Genomic DNA, 15,835 nt, shown 5'->3' on the forward strand with positions numbered 1-15,835 from the left:
CGGGGAAAGCAGCGACTGACCCGTAAACCAGAAGGGAGACTCGGGCGATACACTGACGCGCTCGAGACGACTAGCCGAAGCCGTGAACAGTAAGAGCACTGTCTCGACATCAGGCGGGCGGGGCCCAGTACGAGACAGCAACGCGAGCGTGACTTGCCGACACGCTCAGTCGCAGCTCAAGACGCCAAGAATACGAAGGGAATAGGCACAGTGAGTATTGCATATAGTTACCGAGCACAGGAAGCCCGCGACGAGCCTTTAAATCGCTTAAGCATAGCGCGAGCATACTACTACTTTACCCGCGCCACAGACCGCGAAGCGGTTTGCGGCTTCCGAGAGACCCGTCGAACGTCCAACAGAACATATGGAATGCTTTTCTGGACGCTGAAACCGCCATAGGACCTTTGGTACATCCCGAACGACGTTCCTCAGCATATCAACACCTCTCCCCCTCGATAACCAACTTCCATCGCCTCGCCGGCAACTCTAAACTCCAAGCCCTTGAAACACGGAGCTTCGGACATGGTGCGCCCGACTGAACTTTGACGCTGTCGGTGCGAGCGGGGATGCCGGCGAGGGAAGCGCGGACACCGGCTCGCGATTTAGCTTGTTTGTGGGGAGCGGGTGTACAGCGCTGGGCAGCTGGCGGGTACAGACATCGAACGGTGAGTAGAATAAGTCAAGCAGTCCGCGGTCCGCGTTAGCGAGGTCGCCGGAAAAAGTCTGATCTTTTGTCTTTCGCCGCGCTGGCTAAAAGCCTGCTATATGCGGTAACCTGGATTTCAACCGCCATCCTCGTGCGCCGGGAAGCTACAGTGCGACTACAATAGGTAAGATCATACTCAGCATCGAACTGCATTCACCTGACTATGGTTTCCTGAACTTCTCCCTCAGGTACCCTCAACCTCGCGAGCAAACTGACAAATGCGCTATATGCGCGGTCTCCACTTCGCAGGGCCCAAGGACGCGTACAAGCGGACCCACCCGCTCTAAAACACCTTACCCTAGCCGAGAAGGATCATCCCTACGATTTATTGTGCTTTGGTAGGTGCACAACGCCCAAGTACACAATCTGCCACCGCTGCACCCCACGCCTCGCCTCGCCGCGCATCTTCCACCGCCCTGGAGCGAATTCCGAGCGGCGATCAGGTTTGATGGGATCATTTGTCATGTCCGAAACGCGGAAGATCCGGACCCGCCCTCAGGGAACTTTGCAGGGAAGGGCAGAATATGCGCCGCTCTGTATTTGCGGGCGAGTCTGCGCGGCGGAGTCGGAAATCCGGGCGAGCGGTCAACGAAGGCCCTCGCCGCGTCAGTGGGGCATCAAGTGGACGTTGCTGAGGATGTCAACAAGTCCGTGCGCTGGCTGGAAGTGTATATAAGGCGAGGTGAGTAGCCGGTTTTCCTCAGTTCCCCAGCCTCTTCTCCTCCTCTCCTCCTTTCTACAGTCCCCTCCCTCTCCCTTTATATCATCGAACACGTACTCTACTGCCATCCACCCCTCCCGGCCTTTTTGCTACATTCCGTTCCCCCTCGCTTTCGCCGTATCCGAGGCTGCTTGCTAGATGGCCTCGGCGTAGCGAGTCTGCTTTTCAAGGTCTGTCCTGGCTTTCTTACGCTATTCATTGACGCCTTACTAATCCTTCACAGTTGCCGAGCATTGTGGAGCCCGCTCTCCTTAGATACAGGCCCAGCGCGGATTTGCCCGTCGGTGAGCTTGAACTTCATACTGCCTTCCGTCGTCAATATAACGCGTTCATAGGTCCTTCTGCGATTCCGATTCGTTTGCGAAGGCGCTCCTTGCGGTGCGCTCAGGCGCAGCTCACAGCCGATGAGCTGACTTTGACCTGCATAGGGCGGCCCGGCAATGATTCAAGCGAGCTGCTTTCGATGCTACGGCTCACCATCGAGCTCCCCCTCGATGACCTTCTCAACATCATCGCATTTCAAGGTACCTTCAGCTCATCGTGAATGAGATCCAAAGTGAGTCAAACCGCTCGCTTTCGTTGATTCACCTGGTCGGCTGAATCAAAGCCCCAATGCAGATGCCAGCAAGTCAACACTATCACCCACCATCGAGCTCCCCCTCGACGACCTCCTCAACATCGTCGCGGATTTCTACGCCTTTAGCCGATTACAGTAGCCCTTCGACGTTGATGCGGCGGTGCGACGGGATCCGATGGGTAAGCCACGCCTATATTGAACTTGAGCAGATATCTTAGCCCTCCGCGCTCTCGCCCTTCACGCGGCACAACGACTGCCTGCCCGAGGTCGCCGATGTCACGACACGCTGCACGGTGACACCCATCCCGTAAGTCTATTCAGATCTGTATATTACACGTGTCGCTTACACCCTTTCCTCTTCCCACCATCATGCTCGGACGCGTCAGCGCACGAACACGACCGCCGCTGCGCCTTTCGACGACGGCTGCGGGACCGACCGTACGACGCCGTCGCCAGAGTCAACCTTGACCTGCCACGAAGACGGACGAATCAACGAGGTGCGCGCTGGGCAACGCCTTGCGGGATTTTGGAACGCTGACAAACGACCGCAGAGCATCGACGATGCCTCCGACTGTCGCGCAGCGAGGGGTTTGACGCTGGGAACCTACGGCTGGAGCGGCAGCGGCGTTTTCGAGCTCACTCGAGATCTCCTTGCACCGGGAAATCGCGACCCCGTGCACGATCCGCCACGCCGTCGACGAGTTCCCGACGCCCAATCTCGCGCATGCGGCCTTGTCGCACGACCGCTATTGTCTCAACGGGTGAGCTTTGCATTTGTTTTTTTTCGTGGTGCGGCGTGATGTTGACCTTGATGCAGATATTCCCTCTCATTCGCAGAGGAGCGAGCGACCGGCCGCGCGAGTATGCAGCGGTATCGTGCCGGTGGTCGTGCGATCCGTGATTGAACAGAATGGTAAAGGTACGTGCCGATGGTTTTCCGGTTCCTTTCAACGCTCACACGTGCCGGCAGACTCACCTATGACGGCCGCGTGCGCTGGGACGCTGCTGTGGTGCAGTACACGGCCCCACTCGATCAGTGGGCGATCCCACAAGCGCTCACCCTCAGCTTCGGGATAAGCAGCAGGTATGTAACGTCGTCTTGCTGGTACTCTCACCGCCGAGACTGACTTTCACGCCGTCACTGCAGGACACGAGAAAGCGCCGTGGGCTCAAGAACAAATCGCCAAGGAAACACCACGCGACAGCCTCGCCGAGCGCGGTCAGTAAACACTCTTTGTGTGCCGAACGAAGCTGACGCGATTCGTCGGACAACGGCGAGGCTGCCCCCGGTCCCGTCGCACGACACTCGAAGACCGCGGTGGACTACAGAGGTGCCGCGGACAGAGGGAAGGGGAGATTATGCACGCACGGCGCACGAAGCGACTCGGTAAGCCGAAATTTTGCCCCTCGCGCGCCGGGTGCCCGGCTTGTACAAGAAGATACGCGGAGAGGGGAGACCATGGCCGATTATTGCGCCGTCGGAGGGACGGGTGACGTCCTTCTTTTTTTGGGTACAGAAGCGGACGTAGCCGCGTCGTAGCCAAGTCCTCCCCCTCCCCCTCCACCTAGAGTATATTATCCCCTCGTCGTCTCGTACTGACCTAACCCTAGAACGAGGACCTGACATCGGCACGAGCCGCGCTTGCGGTGCACGCGTCGGACAGACTTGACGGCTGGGTAGAAGGGGGCGGAGTTGCGCGCAGAGGCTGGGAGAAGGGGAGTTTGACGGTTAGCTATGAAGTTCAAAATGGCCGAACAGACTCGCACTCAACACAACCCATCACGAGGGTAACAAAAGTACCTCCCCGTTCCTTACAACGACCTACGAATGCCTGCGGAGGGCATAGCAAGACGCACGAGGGTGGGGGTGGGGGGTCAGGCCCTTCCCTCTCGTATTGTGAGTCTTTTTTAATCATCGATGCGCCTTCACTGACCAAAGCAACCTAGATATTTGGGGTCACATCGCCCTCACTCAGCCTCGCCTTTCGAAGGGCGAGGAAGGCGACTAAGACGGCGGCGAAGGGAGGAAGAGGGGAAGGGGGAGGGGGGAGGGGGGCGAAGGCCCTTACCCACCTCAACTGGTAAGTCGTAAGATCCTTTCTGCACGATGAGGCTCACAACTCGATAGAATTCTCCAAAAACCTCGCACTTCTCTTTTTCCACGCGCAGGAGAGGGCGAAGGGGCGAAGGGGGAATGCGAACTGCGCGAAAGGGAGGGGGCGCGATGTCCGTGCGACACGGTGAGTGCCCGGTCGATAGTAAATCGCGTCGTACTTACATTCGCTCACAGCCTCGGCAACATCACCAACTAGCCGTCGCGGGGGCCCCACTCGCGTCAGTAGACGAGCGACGGCGGGGGGAGGGCCGGATCCTTTCCTCGAATGCGCCATGAGCTCAGCGCTTCCCGAATCGACAGAAACAACGGCGACGCAATAACAACGGGGACCACGTCTGGAGGTGGAAGGCCGAAGAGAAGGAGGGCGAGGGGGAGAGAAGGGAGGGGAAGCGAGGATGCAGAGAAGGGAGGGAGAGGGGGAGGGGTAAACTCCCTCCTTGTTCGGCGTGTGCGTGGACGAGGCGGGCAAGTACGCTCTTGCGAGGGCTACGACAGTACGTGGGTTACGCACGGCGCGATAGTGAGCTGACCTTCTCCACTTTTCGAGGCCTTCCCCCACCCCCTCCCTTCGTAAACGCACGCTGGGGGTAGCGTTTTGGAGACGGCGAGCTCAGATGACTTGGTAAGTCCATCGTTTCCTTCGCGAAGTGAAGGAGAACTCAACGGCGTTCAATTTCAGTGCGTGCGAGAAGGTGGGGGGAGGGTGGGGGCGTAGTCGAGGTCTTCGCCACCGCCCTTTTCGATGAGTACAGCGCTTTAGTGCGCTGATGAACGAGTAGCGTCACTGCACTCGCCCTCGCAGCTATGCGGGAAGGAGAAAGGGACGCGAGGGGGTGGTTTGTGGCAAGGAGGGGTGGGAGGAGCGGGGGGAAGGGAGGGTAGAGGGGTGGGTGCACGCGCGTGAGTTCTCCGCGTGCATTGAAGACGCGGTGAGCTGCATGCCGAGAGGGGAGGGTGCATCACAATCTCCCCTCGTCGAAGGGGAGGGATGGGAGGGAGGGGGGTAGCGAGCATCTCGCACGGCGTGCAAAGACGGAGGGGGTGAGACAGGCTTCACACGTCGGCAAGCTCGCGGGGAGCAGGGGAGGGGGTAGCACGTCTTGTAACGTAGGTAGCGACACAATAAATTCAGGTTTGCCTTCTCATTCACGCAGGCGACGCGCGCGCAGCGCGCAGGCGGCGACCGCCGCCTCGTCGCGGCCCCCCTCGCCCCCGCACTCCGTCGCATCACACCACGCAGACCGTTTTCAAGGAATGTGTATTTTGTCGTAGGCAACCCCGATGTGTAAAAGTAAGTAATCCAATGCCATGTCTACGCACATTAGGAACAACAGAAGGGTATAGTAAAGGTAGAGTCGAGGGAGAGAAACACCGTGCCGAAAGCCTCTATGCTGAGGGCTTGCGGGCAATCATGAGGTACATGGGGGTGAAGAGCTGAAAGATGATGAGCATGAGCAAATGACATGGAGAGCAGGGACATACCTTGGTCTGGCCACCCTTGACGAGGGCATCCTGCGCCACCTTGAGCTGCTCACCGACGTCGTGCGTGCCCTTGGGCACCATGCCGAGCATCTCGATGACCTTGAGGCCGTAGTGAGTGATGAACTTGCCCGTCGGGCTGATGCGCCACACGACGAAGAGATCCCAGAGCGTCTGCGCCTTGCTGATATCGCCCTCGAGCGGGTAGTACCACGGCACCGGGTCGTCGCGCTCCGCCAGGTCCTCCTCGTGCTCGAGCTCGAAGCCGACCTCCTTGACCGCGTCGCGCGCCATGTGCAGCGGGCGCATCTCCGGGATCCCGTTCCCGAGCTCGACCTGGTGCGCGAGCGCCTTGTGCGCCGGGTTGCTCGCGTCCCAGGCGTCGGTCATGACCCACTCGTAGCAGCCGAAGACGCCTCCGGGCTTGAGCACCTTGAACACCTCGCCGTACACGCCCGCGAAGGACGGCGCGTGGCAGGTCGCCTCGACCGCGTACACGGCGTCGAACGCGTTCTCGCCGAACTGCTCCGCGAGCTTCATGAAGTCGCCCTTGACGAACTTGACCTGGTTCTCGAGCCCGGCCTCCTTCGTGTACTGGCGTGCGCGCGCGACCTGGGGGCGGGTGTTAGGCGTGGTCTATTGCTGATGCGTACACACGCACCTGGAAGTCGTTGTTGTTCAGGCCAATGATCTCGACGTCGGCGAAGCGAGCGATCTCGCGCGCCGGGCCGCCAACGCCGCAGCCAATGTCCAGGACACGCATTTTGGGACGGAGGTTCATCTGCGCCGCGAGGTAGTGCTCGTGGCGGGCGAGCGACGCGGCGAAGCTCTCGCCCTTGTAGAAGCGAGAGAAGTGGAAGGAGCGGCCCCAGCCATACTCGTACAGCTGCGTAGCACCGTCGTAGTAACCTGCACGAGTTCGCGTGTTTAGCGACGTGTTCTTCGCATAAGAACGTGTTCGACGCACCGTTCACGACGTCCTGGTAGCTGTCGACACGGTTGTCCGTGTCAACGTCGCCCTCCTTGTTGATATCCTTCTGCCAGAACTTGCTGTAGTTCTCGATGCGCGAGCCAACGCGACCGTCTGCTTGAGCTTCAGCAGCCATTGTGTGTATGTCTGGAGGTTTTGTTGAGCTAAATACGAAGTCGCCAAGCCAGAAAACGCACGCAAGACGATGGCAAAGAAGGGGGAAAGGAAAAGAAGGATAAGAGCAATGAACTGACCGCCAGAAATCGGCCCACTCCGCTATTTGAAGTCGATCATATTCGCCATGTCGGGTTAGGCGTGGCGTGCGAAGGAATTGCCATACGGCAACCTTGCGGACGTGAAGAAAGACACGGACAATGTCAGCAAGCGTCTGAAGGGATATGGGAAAGAAACAGCCAGAATCGCATATACTGAGCGAGGATCAGAAGCACTAAAGTAGTTCAACTTGAATGAATGAGGGGGACAGTGAGTCACGTGACATGGCTTCGGCAGCAGCAATATGCACTGTTGACAAGACAGGGGGGAGTATTCAAGCCCAGAAGATCACAAGAGCCCTTGCTCACCTTTATTTACGGGCCGACGACGCGCGCAAGAGTCGCGTGAGTGCCGATGGTGCGCAATTTGTACCATTCAGGTTGGCGAGGACGAGCCTGAGACGGTGTTTATCTGCTTAAAGCTCGGTGATAATGAAGATACCAATCCAGATGAAGTACTGACCCTGTTCAGAGTCAGGATTTCCTGTTTTCGTGAAGGGCGCGAGGGTCGCGATGGGCAAAAGGCCAGAGATAGATTGTACATGGCCAAAGACTGACAGGCGCCCATCGATGTACATTGAAGTCTGTATGTCAACGTCTTGCAGACTATGTAGGAAGTAACTCAGCGCGGGACTTCCCTGCCTGTAAGAGAAGTGAGATGACCCGACTGGGTATATGCGGGTGCAGATACTTGATTTGAGCACATGCAAGGCTCCTAAAAACGCAGGGCTCAGGGTATTCCGTTTGGGGCCCACGCTGGGGCATATCAATGGGCAGGACTTGCACTGCAGAATGAGGGATGAGGGAAGAGGACAAGAGGGGGGAGTACTACCTGTACGCGTTACACCCGTCGCGTGACCGTGCAGGTCACTTCTTTCGGAAATTGCCGGTCACGCGATCTGGACATGTCTCTTGTCCTCGACCTCCACCTTTTATCAACATCCATACCAAACCGTATACTTGGTCTCAAGACTCAACAACGGCGTGACTGTACACGTAGATAAACGCTCAAGGAACACCGTATCTGCAGGACTCTTCGGTCCTGCAGTCAAGCTTTGAAACGGCGATTGTAGAAGAATCCAATTCCATTTACTATGCTACATCTGGCCCTTCAAAGCTTCAAGGGGCATAATAGTACAAGACAGGTTCTTCAAGGGCGTCTCGTTCCGGCAATTGCAGGGGGCCTAGTACCCACCCGTCCTCCCAGCACCAGGTGCAGTCCCATGAGCCAGCGCGCGCTGACGACGGATATTCGCCTCCTCCTCCATTCGGTCCGCCTCGCCCAGCTCCTTCAGCGTGCGTCCCTCCCTGTCAGACTCTGTTAACATCTCCTTCTGTCAACGCAATAAAAATTACTCACTGCTCCTTCTGCGCCCCGCGCGCCTTCAGCGTGTTCGAGCTCAGCAGCGTCCCCGCCGCGTGCTCCAACTTGCCCATCGTCTCGTGCCCCGAGCCGCTGCTCCGCGCGCCCATGCCCGCGCCTGTGCTGCGGGGCGCGCCGACACCCGTGCCGTAGGCGTGGCCGGTGCCTGTGGCGGGCGCGCCGCCGTGGTGGCCGATGCCGCCGTGCGTAGGCGGCGCCGCGCCGCGCTGGTATCCGGGGCCGTGCGTCTCGGTCACGCCGGGGCCTGCGTGGGTGCCGACGCCGCCGTGGTGGGTGTTGAGCTGGGAGACAGGTGAGCGGGGCTGCCTCCAGTTGAGGGGAAAAGACAGCAACGTACGTTGTTGCCATAGGGCTCAGCTGCGTACTCGCTGCCGTGGGGAGCAGTGTGACCGCCCATGCCCTCGTAGGCGTCTTCAGTGCCGTAGTGGTGCGTGCCAGTCGTCCCCGCGCCATGGTGCGTAGGGCCGGTTCCGACACCGTGATGCGTGCCCGTCGTCCCGGTCCCGTACTGGTCGTAGTGGCCAGCGCCGTGCGTGCCAGTGGTCGTTGTGTGGTGGTTCTTCGAGAAAAGAGGCATGTTGGTGATTAATTGTCTCTTCAGGTTCAGGTGTGTGTGTGGATCGTATAAAGATCATCTTCACCCCCGCGCGCCTCCCTCTTATACTTTCCCCACCTGTTGAGCCCGCCCGCCATTCACATCACCTTGATTCATCTCTGACGTCGATTTCGGGGAATGGAGGAGCTACAGGACAGTTTTGAAGGCGTCATGACGGCTCTATAGGAGCATAGGTCAGTTCTATAGGAGCAACAAGCACTGCTATAGGAGCAACAGGCACTGCGCGTGAGGTCATGGTGCCACAATCCTGCCCACGGGGCTGGGAATGTCACGCGTGACGGTAACATGTTCGACTTCGGGATTTGCCGAAGGACTTTGCGTCGAGCGCGTCCGCGGTCGCGATGACGGTTCGCGTTATCCTAAGTGAAAGATCAATCTGAAGTACAACAGGTATCGCTTGGTACATCTACCACCCTACTTCTCTTCATCATATCAGTCCCTACAGAACCTGACCCTTGGCCTCCAAATCCAGCCCTGCGCCCCTCCTCTCCGTCTCGAATTCCCGCTCGCTATCGGGCTCATCCTTCCCTTCCACGATCCCGACAAACCTTTCCCTCGGCAGCGCGCCCACGAACTCCTTCTCCGGACACCCACCTAAGAGTTCCTCCGAGGGGCACACGCCCACAAAGCGCACGCGCCCGATGTTGTTCTCGGTCGATGGCGAGTCGAGGTCGCCGCGGGTGAAGGTTTCCATCTAACGCGCACAGAGGGTGTTAGTTTCGTGCTGTAGGTACAGAATATGCTTCGAGGGCTACTCACATGGACCCTCACACCTCCCACTCTGTTTGCGTTGCCAAGGATGACCGAGGCGCGCGGATTGCGCGTCCCAGAGCCTGAAGAGGCGGCGCTACGAAGGAAGACGGGTGAGTGAGCATGGACATTGCGGACATCATGGGTTTGCTGCTCACAACATCTCCGCCCCGGTACGCTCGAACTTGCTTAGCCGTCGGGTGATGCGTCCGGCGACGATCTGGGGAGGTACGTCAGTCGAAGGCAGCGCGATGCGGTCTGTATCTTATGATGCAAGACTTGGCAAGCAAAACGAACTCACCGTTGACGCCACGACCGCGGGCACGTTGAATATGATCGCCATGATCTGGTTGAGGTGGACGAGCATGAATACCGTGGCGATGAGGTTGGCGACGAAGGCGACGATGAAGTAGATGAGGCCTGGGAGAGCTGGGTTAGCTGACTTGTCCTTTCCCCGCTGGGGCCGTCGGTCTAGGTCGTCAGGAAAATTCGAGACGCACCGTCCCCCAGCAGCATCCTCGCCAGCTGCGTCTTATTCCGCAGCACCTTCCACAGATTGAGCGAGAGGACGATAAGGTCGAAGACCATGGCTGGATTTGGGGTGTAAGCGCACGCGCGTTGGACACTGTATCAAGAATAAAGGAGGGGTACAGATGGAGAGATGAAGGAACACAGCACACTCACTGTACATGAACGTCGCCGCCAAAATCTTCGTATTTGGATCCGTGATTGCGCACCCGCTCCCCTCGAGCCACTGCACTTGGAGCAGGCCGCCTTGGAGGATGAGGGACCAGTGTCCTACATTGGTGTCAGCGCGTCGAGTATAGTGCTGAGGTATAGGCATTGCGCGACGCCTTACCGAACATGAGAAGGATGAGCCCGCTGACGACCCATTTGTTCTGCGACCAGACGGCCATGCTGGGTGGGAGTGTTAATTGCGCGAGCCATATGGACGGCAAGGAGTGAAGTAGGCAAGAGAAATGGTACTCACGTTCTCAGCGAGAGGTTGATGCTTGCTAGCCCCATCGCTGCGTTCCCTGCGAGCTGATTGAAGATGAAGACGGAGCGGCAGTTGATGCGACTAAGTTAACGTGCACTCGCAGTCAGCGCAAGTAAACAGACAAGAGAGTACTGTGAGGTGACGTACGTATGCGTGTCGAGGGAGGCGACACTGAAGGGGTGGATGAGGGGTAAATGTGGATGAGCAAGATCAGGAAGATGAGCGCGAAGGCGAACTCACATCCCGGATAGGGCGGCGAGAAGCACGTAGCGATTTAGGAAGTAGAAGATCTAGTCGCGAGCTTGAGGTTTTGTGATAGAAGGGTGATAATAACGTCCTACCATAGGCCATCGGAAGCGCCGCCTGCGAGGTCAGTTAGCGGTGTAGGGAAATTGATAGAGTACGGATACGCACTTCCCGGTAAGAAATTGCCAGTCGAAGTCGAGGGATGTGAAGACTTCCCATCTGACGAGAAGCTGTTTCAAAGGCGAGTTCACGTTGGCGCAAGAGACACGCACATATACAGACCTAGGAGGACTACATGGCAGTAATCAGTGGATGGCACTTGTAGAGCACGAGCACAGACGATCGGACACTGACCATGCATGAGGTTCACGAAGACCGCGGAGTCTCTAGTGAGTTCTTCTGGTGACTCCCAGTCGACCATTGTAAGTTAGGCAGAGTGTAAACAGCAAGTGTCAGACGTTGGAGGTAGGTACGCTGGGTGGAAGAAGGATGGGAAGGTCCTAGTCAGCACAAAGGAATGGCGGGAAGGAGGGGTAGAGATGCTAGGGGCTGCTAGCAAGCTTTACGCGCCGCCGGCGACTTATGACGATGCGCCATGGCAGTCGCGTGGGGTGGGGGCAAGGTATTCTAGCTCTCCGGCGTCTGGGTTTTCTTGCGCTCCGCTGTCTGCGCATCGGAATGCTCATCATGCTCAGGCGGCGCGTCTGCGCATCGGCGCCTGCTCATCACGCTCGGGCGCACCAACGGTTGCTAACCTTCAGGGAGAGAGGCAATATCCGGATACACGTCAGTGGTGGACTATGGCGAGAGCGTGATCGGGGACTTGAGGAGTTGAAGAGCGGAGCCGGTGGTTAGTACTTTGCAGTTGTTGACAAGAGTGGTGTAGGCTGGATATGTGCAATGCTGCGCATTGAGAGCGACTAGCATCACTAAGGTATAGAATCGAACCGAATGAGCTGGCGAAAGATGGCGCGCGCGTGGAATGAATGGGAGGAACCATCGATACGGCTAGAAGGCGGACCAGAGGGAAAAGCAGCTTAGGTGACAGGTTGCGCGCGCGGAGGTCCGTATGAGCCGTCAGGGAAAAAGCCCGATGGTTCACGGAAAGCATGATAGACGAGGTACGCAGCGAGCGCTGGCCACCGACGCGGACTTTGCTGGGTTTCAGTATATGGGCGGCGAACTAGGATTGGCATATGTGCTAGCCCTGCTTGGCGGGAAAAGCGTGCAGCGGGAATGTCAGCAGATAGACCGTCGAGGTCTGCAGCGAGCGCAAGACCAGATCCATCGGAGTCGAAAAGACGGAAGCAGAAGAGCGACGTCACGGGAAGTGCCGATTTTTGGCCCACGTGCGGACGGAGATAAACAGCGCTCAATATCGAAGTGCACTTGCACCGAACTTCCATGATGAGTCCGGCACGGAAAACTGAATGTAACTGTCTCGTTTCCCCAGCCGAGTGTAGATCCAGGCCCGCTGCCTGCGAGGAGACGCGCGGGCGGCGTGACGAGACGCGTCGCGCCTGTCACAAGAAGTCCCGGAAGTTGGGAATGGACGGGGCGGGCGCGGGAACAGCGGGCTGCCAGTGATCCTCCCGTGCCGGACTCTGAGTTTACGTCTTTTCTCTTCCCTTTATCTTCCCCTGGCGACGACGATCTGCCCTTCTTTCCCCCACACGCGACGCGACGCGAAGGACGCGACCCGCCATGATGATAAACCACCTCCCCACAGCCCTTGCCCTTGCCCTTGCCACCTATGTCTTATACAGGCTCTTCGTCAAGTCCAGGTCGCTCACGAAGGATGTCGCTGATCTCCCCGGACCTGTACGTGATACCCTTATGTCGCGCGCGACTGACATCAACATCTACACAGTCCCCCGCCACCGCGAGCACGCTTCTCGGCCACGAGCTGCTTAGCTGCGAGCCCGATGCGGTGGAGACGCTCAAGCAGTGGGGCAAAGCGTTTGGGCCCATGTTCAAGATGCAGGGAGCGCTGGGCCATAACGATATCGTGCGTGTGGCGCGCCCTAATCCATCGCGTTGCTGTCCCACTCACCTGCGAGCAGCTAGTTGCGTCGGACCGCGCGGCCGTGCAGCATATTTTTGCGGACACCTGGAATTATATCAAGGCACCCTCGATGGGTCCCCCGATTGCGGACATCATGGGCAGAGGTAAGCGGGTTGATGGCCGCCCCGAAGTCCGTGCTCACCGAGTCCAGGAATCGTTTGGGCTGAAGGCCATGATCATGCAAAGCACCGTAAATGCCTATCTCCCGCTTTCTCGTACGTCCTTCGTTCACTCGCTCGCCCGCGGCGTTAATCTCCTCGCAGCCAGGACTCTATCAAGAACATGGCTCCCGCGATCCTCGAGTGCGCTGAGCGTTTAGCGAGTACGCTTTCTAATCGCGTCCTCGCGCAGCCCGCAACATTCGACATTATGCACCCTCTCGGCGCGTGCACGCTAGATATCATCGGGCGCGTCGCCTTTGCGTGGGATTTCCATGCGCTCGACCCGCAGCCCCCGCCGGACACCCTCGCTATCCGCGGCGCGTTCGCTCGCTATGTAACAATCGGCGCTACGTTTGCGGCCTTCCTCGTGCCGAAGGTTCTGCGTGCTGCCCCTTGGATTAATAACGTCCCCCTGCCGCTCATAAAGAGCCGGCATGTGCTCAAAGATACGGTCAGGAAGTTGGCGAGGCGAGTGCTAGAGCGATACGAAGCGGGGTCCGTGGAGAGCCTGGAGAAGAAGCGGGATATTCTGGGCCTGCTTGTGAACGCGCGGGCGAAGGATAAGGATGGGCTTTCTGACGAACAGATTTTGGATAACGTTAGTGACGCCACGATCTCTTGTCATTGGTTCATATTTTTTCTTTCCATTTAACATTCCTCTCTTTTCATCTTACGGACGTCTTCTCATTCTGTTGACGGTTGACGGCCGTTGTTTTCGTAGTGTTGGTCATCGGTCTTCATTTCATTGGTCTCGGACTCGTGAGCTAACGTTCCCCGCAGATTTGTACGCTGGTTCTCGTAGGGAGCGAGACTATCGCCGGTTCGCTCACCTTCACGCTTTGGGAGCTCGCGCGACACGAGGATGTCCAGGTACGCTTCGTTCTCACATCATTATTCCGCTTATTTCGCTGTCTCCTGTCCAACCCTTCCTATTCGTCATTTCGGGAACTGACCCTTCTCCCAGACCCGCCTCCGGAACGAAATCCTCGCCGCCGGGCCCGACCTGTCCTACGACACCATCCAGCGCCTGCCGTACCTCGACGCCGTGATGAAGGAGGGCCTGCGCGTGCACCCGGCGTCGCCGCAGACGGAGCGGGTGGCGATGAAGGACGATGTGCTGCCGTTGAGTAGGCCGGTGCATATGAAGGATGGGAGGGTGGTGGATAGGGTGGCGGTGGGGAAGGATCAGGTGGGTTGGATTTGTCTACTTCAGTTCACGATTTCTACTTCAGCTCACGAGTGCTGTGTTGCGCGCCTGCGCATTCGTGAGATTTTTCGTTAATTAACTGACGTTACTTGCAGGTCATCCTCGTCCCCTTCACCACTATGAATACGTCGCCGGAGATCTGGGGTCCAGATGGGGAGGTCTTTCGCCCGGAGCGTTGGCTGGAGGAAGGCGGCGTGCCGCCGCCTGACGCACTCCCGCACGGGATTAATGGCTTGGTGACGTTTTTGGATGGCCCGAGGAATTGCTTGGGGTGGAGGTTGGGTGAGTTGATTTTGTCTCTATGTTGCGTTATTTGCTTCTTTTTGTTGCGCTGAGTGGGCGTTTCGGCGGGGGTGGTATGTGTCAACTGGGGCGGAATGTGTCGGGGGGGGGGGGGGGGGGGGGGGCGGGAGGTGCTCGAGGGGTGCCGCTGAGGTGGAATGAATTTAGGCGATGGCTGACACACTGGACTAGCTACCTTCGAGTTCAAGGCCGTGCTGGCGATGTTGGTGCGGAATTTGGAGTTCGAGGATTCGGGGGCGAGGTTTGTCAGTAAGGTGAGCGGGCAGATCTTTTCTTGTGTACCATTTTCTCCCTTTACTTTCCTCATTATCCATCCCTCCTCAGCGCTTGTTCCGTCCTTTCGAACATCCTTCCTTCGACGTTTAACGTTCCATCGCGTCTTCCCTTCTTTCGCGTCTACCCTTCTATCGCGTGCACCCTCCCTTTCTTACTTCTTTCTTTTGCGTTCATACCGCCGATCCTGACGCCGTCTCGCAGATTTCCCCGACCCGGCAGCCCATCATAGATGGGAAGGCGGGCGAGCTGCCGATCCGGGTGTCGATGGCGAGCCCGTGATTGGGTCGCTGTGTTGGACGCGCCGATGAGTCGCCTGGAAGGTGATTATGGACCGCTACGACGTTACGCCGGAGCTCGCGATGCGTGGGATGGGTCGATTCCACTGAAAGGTGATCATATTGAATTGATTGGTGCCAGTAATGAATGGGTCAATACGAACATGCGGGTGGGGCGACGGAGATGTGTGGAAGAGCGTATACGCCGCCGCCCGATTCGACTCGACGGCGCCCGATTTTTGTATCGGCGTACGTTCGGGATGGACGAGCGGTATTCGACTTGTATGGGCGTGGGGTGACCGGGATGAGGGACCGTGCGATCGTATACGTACTCTTAATGCGTATGTCGTTATTATCAGTTTCTGTTCTGGAAGGCTTATTGTATAGGTACTGTATCGTACTGTACTCGAGTAATTTGTGGGTTGGTTATCCTCTACTTCGGGTCGACTTGACGGGGTGATAGAGCTGGACTTTGGATATCGAGCAACTCGTGCCGGCGAAGGGTACAAGCCGAGGTCGACGCGCGGAACATGGCGCCTGCTGATTCGACGAGACTGCGTGACGACAAAGGGGTAGCCATATGGGAAGTTCGGAAGAGCGTGCTAGTACGCAGAGGGTTTTCTCATGATCTTTTGGGGCGCAAGGCGGAGCCCGATGTGAGCGCAGCAAGTAGTGCTGATGCACGGTCAGTATCAGCGCTGATCAACCGTG

The 15,835-nt window shown here is 57.9% G+C and overlaps 8 protein-coding genes across 8 annotated transcripts; 3 read left to right on the plus strand and 5 right to left on the minus strand.

Moving 5' to 3' along the window:
* Positions 1–566: 566 nt before the first annotated feature.
* On the plus strand, positions 567–4,013 carry SCHCODRAFT_02670972 (uncharacterized protein; the record flags this gene model as incomplete). The annotated part of the gene is made up of 13 exons (XM_050346626.1): positions 567–665; positions 1,049–1,388; positions 1,449–1,597; positions 1,651–1,711; positions 1,763–1,951; positions 2,214–2,311; positions 2,391–2,501; positions 2,556–2,765; positions 2,842–2,923; positions 3,021–3,088; positions 3,152–3,223; positions 3,616–3,901; positions 3,952–4,013. The coding sequence occupies 13 exons, from the start codon at positions 567–569 to the stop codon at positions 4,011–4,013; spliced, it is 1,827 nt and encodes a 608-aa protein (XP_050198453.1).
* Positions 4,014–4,234: 221 nt separating this feature from the next.
* SCHCODRAFT_01330933 (uncharacterized protein) lies at positions 4,235–4,822 on the plus strand. The gene is made up of 4 exons (XM_050341457.1): positions 4,235–4,244; positions 4,295–4,614; positions 4,668–4,742; positions 4,800–4,822. The coding sequence occupies exons 2-3, from the start codon at positions 4,386–4,388 to the stop codon at positions 4,709–4,711; spliced, it is 273 nt and encodes a 90-aa protein (XP_050198454.1). The 5' UTR covers positions 4,235–4,244; positions 4,295–4,385; the 3' UTR covers positions 4,712–4,742; positions 4,800–4,822.
* Positions 4,485–5,221, minus strand: SCHCODRAFT_02636534 (uncharacterized protein). The gene is made up of 2 exons (XM_050345921.1): positions 4,800–5,221; positions 4,485–4,742 (listed from the first exon to the last, which is right to left on the minus strand). The coding sequence occupies exon 1, from the start codon at positions 5,132–5,134 to the stop codon at positions 4,877–4,879; it is 258 nt and encodes an 85-aa protein (XP_050198455.1). The 5' UTR covers positions 5,135–5,221; the 3' UTR covers positions 4,485–4,742; positions 4,800–4,876.
* A 99-nt stretch (positions 5,222–5,320) lies between these two features.
* Positions 5,321–6,836, minus strand: SCHCODRAFT_02052297 (uncharacterized protein). The gene is made up of 5 exons (XM_003028683.2): positions 6,767–6,836; positions 6,567–6,716; positions 6,261–6,508; positions 5,603–6,211; positions 5,321–5,554 (listed from the first exon to the last, which is right to left on the minus strand). Exons 2-5 carry the CDS (start codon positions 6,703–6,705, stop codon positions 5,507–5,509), a joined length of 1,044 nt encoding a protein of 347 aa, XP_003028729.1. The 5' UTR covers positions 6,706–6,716; positions 6,767–6,836; the 3' UTR covers positions 5,321–5,506.
* Positions 6,837–7,257: 421 nt separating this feature from the next.
* On the minus strand, positions 7,258–8,802 carry SCHCODRAFT_02513759 (uncharacterized protein; the record flags this gene model as incomplete). Its single annotated transcript, XM_003028682.1, has 4 exons — positions 7,258–7,483; positions 7,790–7,865; positions 8,037–8,157; positions 8,563–8,802. 4 exons carry the CDS (start codon positions 8,800–8,802, stop codon positions 7,258–7,260), a joined length of 663 nt encoding a protein of 220 aa, XP_003028728.1.
* Positions 8,803–9,745: 943 nt separating this feature from the next.
* Positions 9,746–11,258, minus strand: SCHCODRAFT_059384 (uncharacterized protein; the record flags this gene model as incomplete). Its single annotated transcript, XM_003028681.1, has 12 exons — positions 9,746–9,811; positions 9,893–10,011; positions 10,092–10,181; positions 10,276–10,389; positions 10,451–10,509; positions 10,583–10,672; positions 10,739–10,762; positions 10,832–10,881; positions 10,933–10,954; positions 11,006–11,056; positions 11,110–11,128; positions 11,192–11,258. The coding sequence occupies 12 exons, from the start codon at positions 11,256–11,258 to the stop codon at positions 9,746–9,748; spliced, it is 771 nt and encodes a 256-aa protein (XP_003028727.1).
* Positions 11,259–11,398: 140 nt separating this feature from the next.
* On the minus strand, positions 11,399–11,997 carry SCHCODRAFT_01330984 (uncharacterized protein). Its single transcript, XM_050341458.1, has one exon. The coding sequence runs from the start codon at positions 11,946–11,948 to the stop codon at positions 11,625–11,627; it is 324 nt and encodes a 107-aa protein (XP_050198456.1). The 5' UTR covers positions 11,949–11,997; the 3' UTR covers positions 11,399–11,624.
* A 338-nt stretch (positions 11,998–12,335) lies between these two features.
* SCHCODRAFT_02636544 (cytochrome P450) lies at positions 12,336–15,609 on the plus strand. The gene is made up of 10 exons (XM_003028999.2): positions 12,336–12,658; positions 12,708–12,845; positions 12,901–13,006; positions 13,054–13,117; positions 13,166–13,661; positions 13,844–13,933; positions 14,028–14,252; positions 14,366–14,552; positions 14,745–14,827; positions 15,051–15,609. Exons 1-10 carry the CDS (start codon positions 12,545–12,547, stop codon positions 15,126–15,128), a joined length of 1,581 nt encoding a protein of 526 aa, XP_003029045.2. The 5' UTR covers positions 12,336–12,544; the 3' UTR covers positions 15,129–15,609.
* The last annotated feature ends 226 nt before the right edge of the window (positions 15,610–15,835 follow it).

This window comes from Schizophyllum commune (genome assembly GCF_000143185.2).
Source record: "Schizophyllum commune H4-8 unplaced genomic scaffold SCHCOscaffold_10, whole genome shotgun sequence".
Classification (NCBI taxonomy): domain Eukaryota; kingdom Fungi; phylum Basidiomycota; class Agaricomycetes; order Agaricales; family Schizophyllaceae; genus Schizophyllum; species Schizophyllum commune.

Coding starts and splice junctions, on each gene's coding strand:
- SCHCODRAFT_02636544 (XM_003028999.2), top strand. CDS start 12,545: ATGATAAACCACCTCCCCACAGCCCTTGCCCTTGCCCTTGCCACCTAT. Junction 12,846..12,900: donor CGCTGGGCCATAACGATATC/GTGCGTGTGGCG, acceptor ACCTGCGAGCAG/CTAGTTGCGTCGGACCGCGC. Junction 13,934..14,027: donor CGCGACACGAGGATGTCCAG/GTACGCTTCGTT, acceptor CCCTTCTCCCAG/ACCCGCCTCCGGAACGAAAT.
- SCHCODRAFT_01330933 (XM_050341457.1), top strand. CDS start 4,386: ATGCGCCATGAGCTCAGCGCTTCCCGAATCGACAGAAACAACGGCGAC. Junction 4,615..4,667: donor CTCTTGCGAGGGCTACGACA/GTACGTGGGTTA, acceptor CCACTTTTCGAG/GCCTTCCCCCACCCCCTCCC.
- SCHCODRAFT_01330984 (XM_050341458.1), bottom strand. CDS start 11,948: ATGCTTTCCGTGAACCATCGGGCTTTTTCCCTGACGGCTCATACGGAC.
- SCHCODRAFT_02636534 (XM_050345921.1), bottom strand. CDS start 5,134: ATGCTCGCTACCCCCCTCCCTCCCATCCCTCCCCTTCGACGAGGGGAG.
- SCHCODRAFT_02052297 (XM_003028683.2), bottom strand. CDS start 6,705: ATGGCTGCTGAAGCTCAAGCAGACGGTCGCGTTGGCTCGCGCATCGAG. Junction 6,212..6,260: donor TGAACAACAACGACTTCCAG/GTGCGTGTGTAC, acceptor ACCCGCCCCCAG/GTCGCGCGCGCACGCCAGTA. Junction 5,555..5,602: donor TCAAGGGTGGCCAGACCAAG/GTATGTCCCTGC, acceptor ATCATCTTTCAG/CTCTTCACCCCCATGTACCT.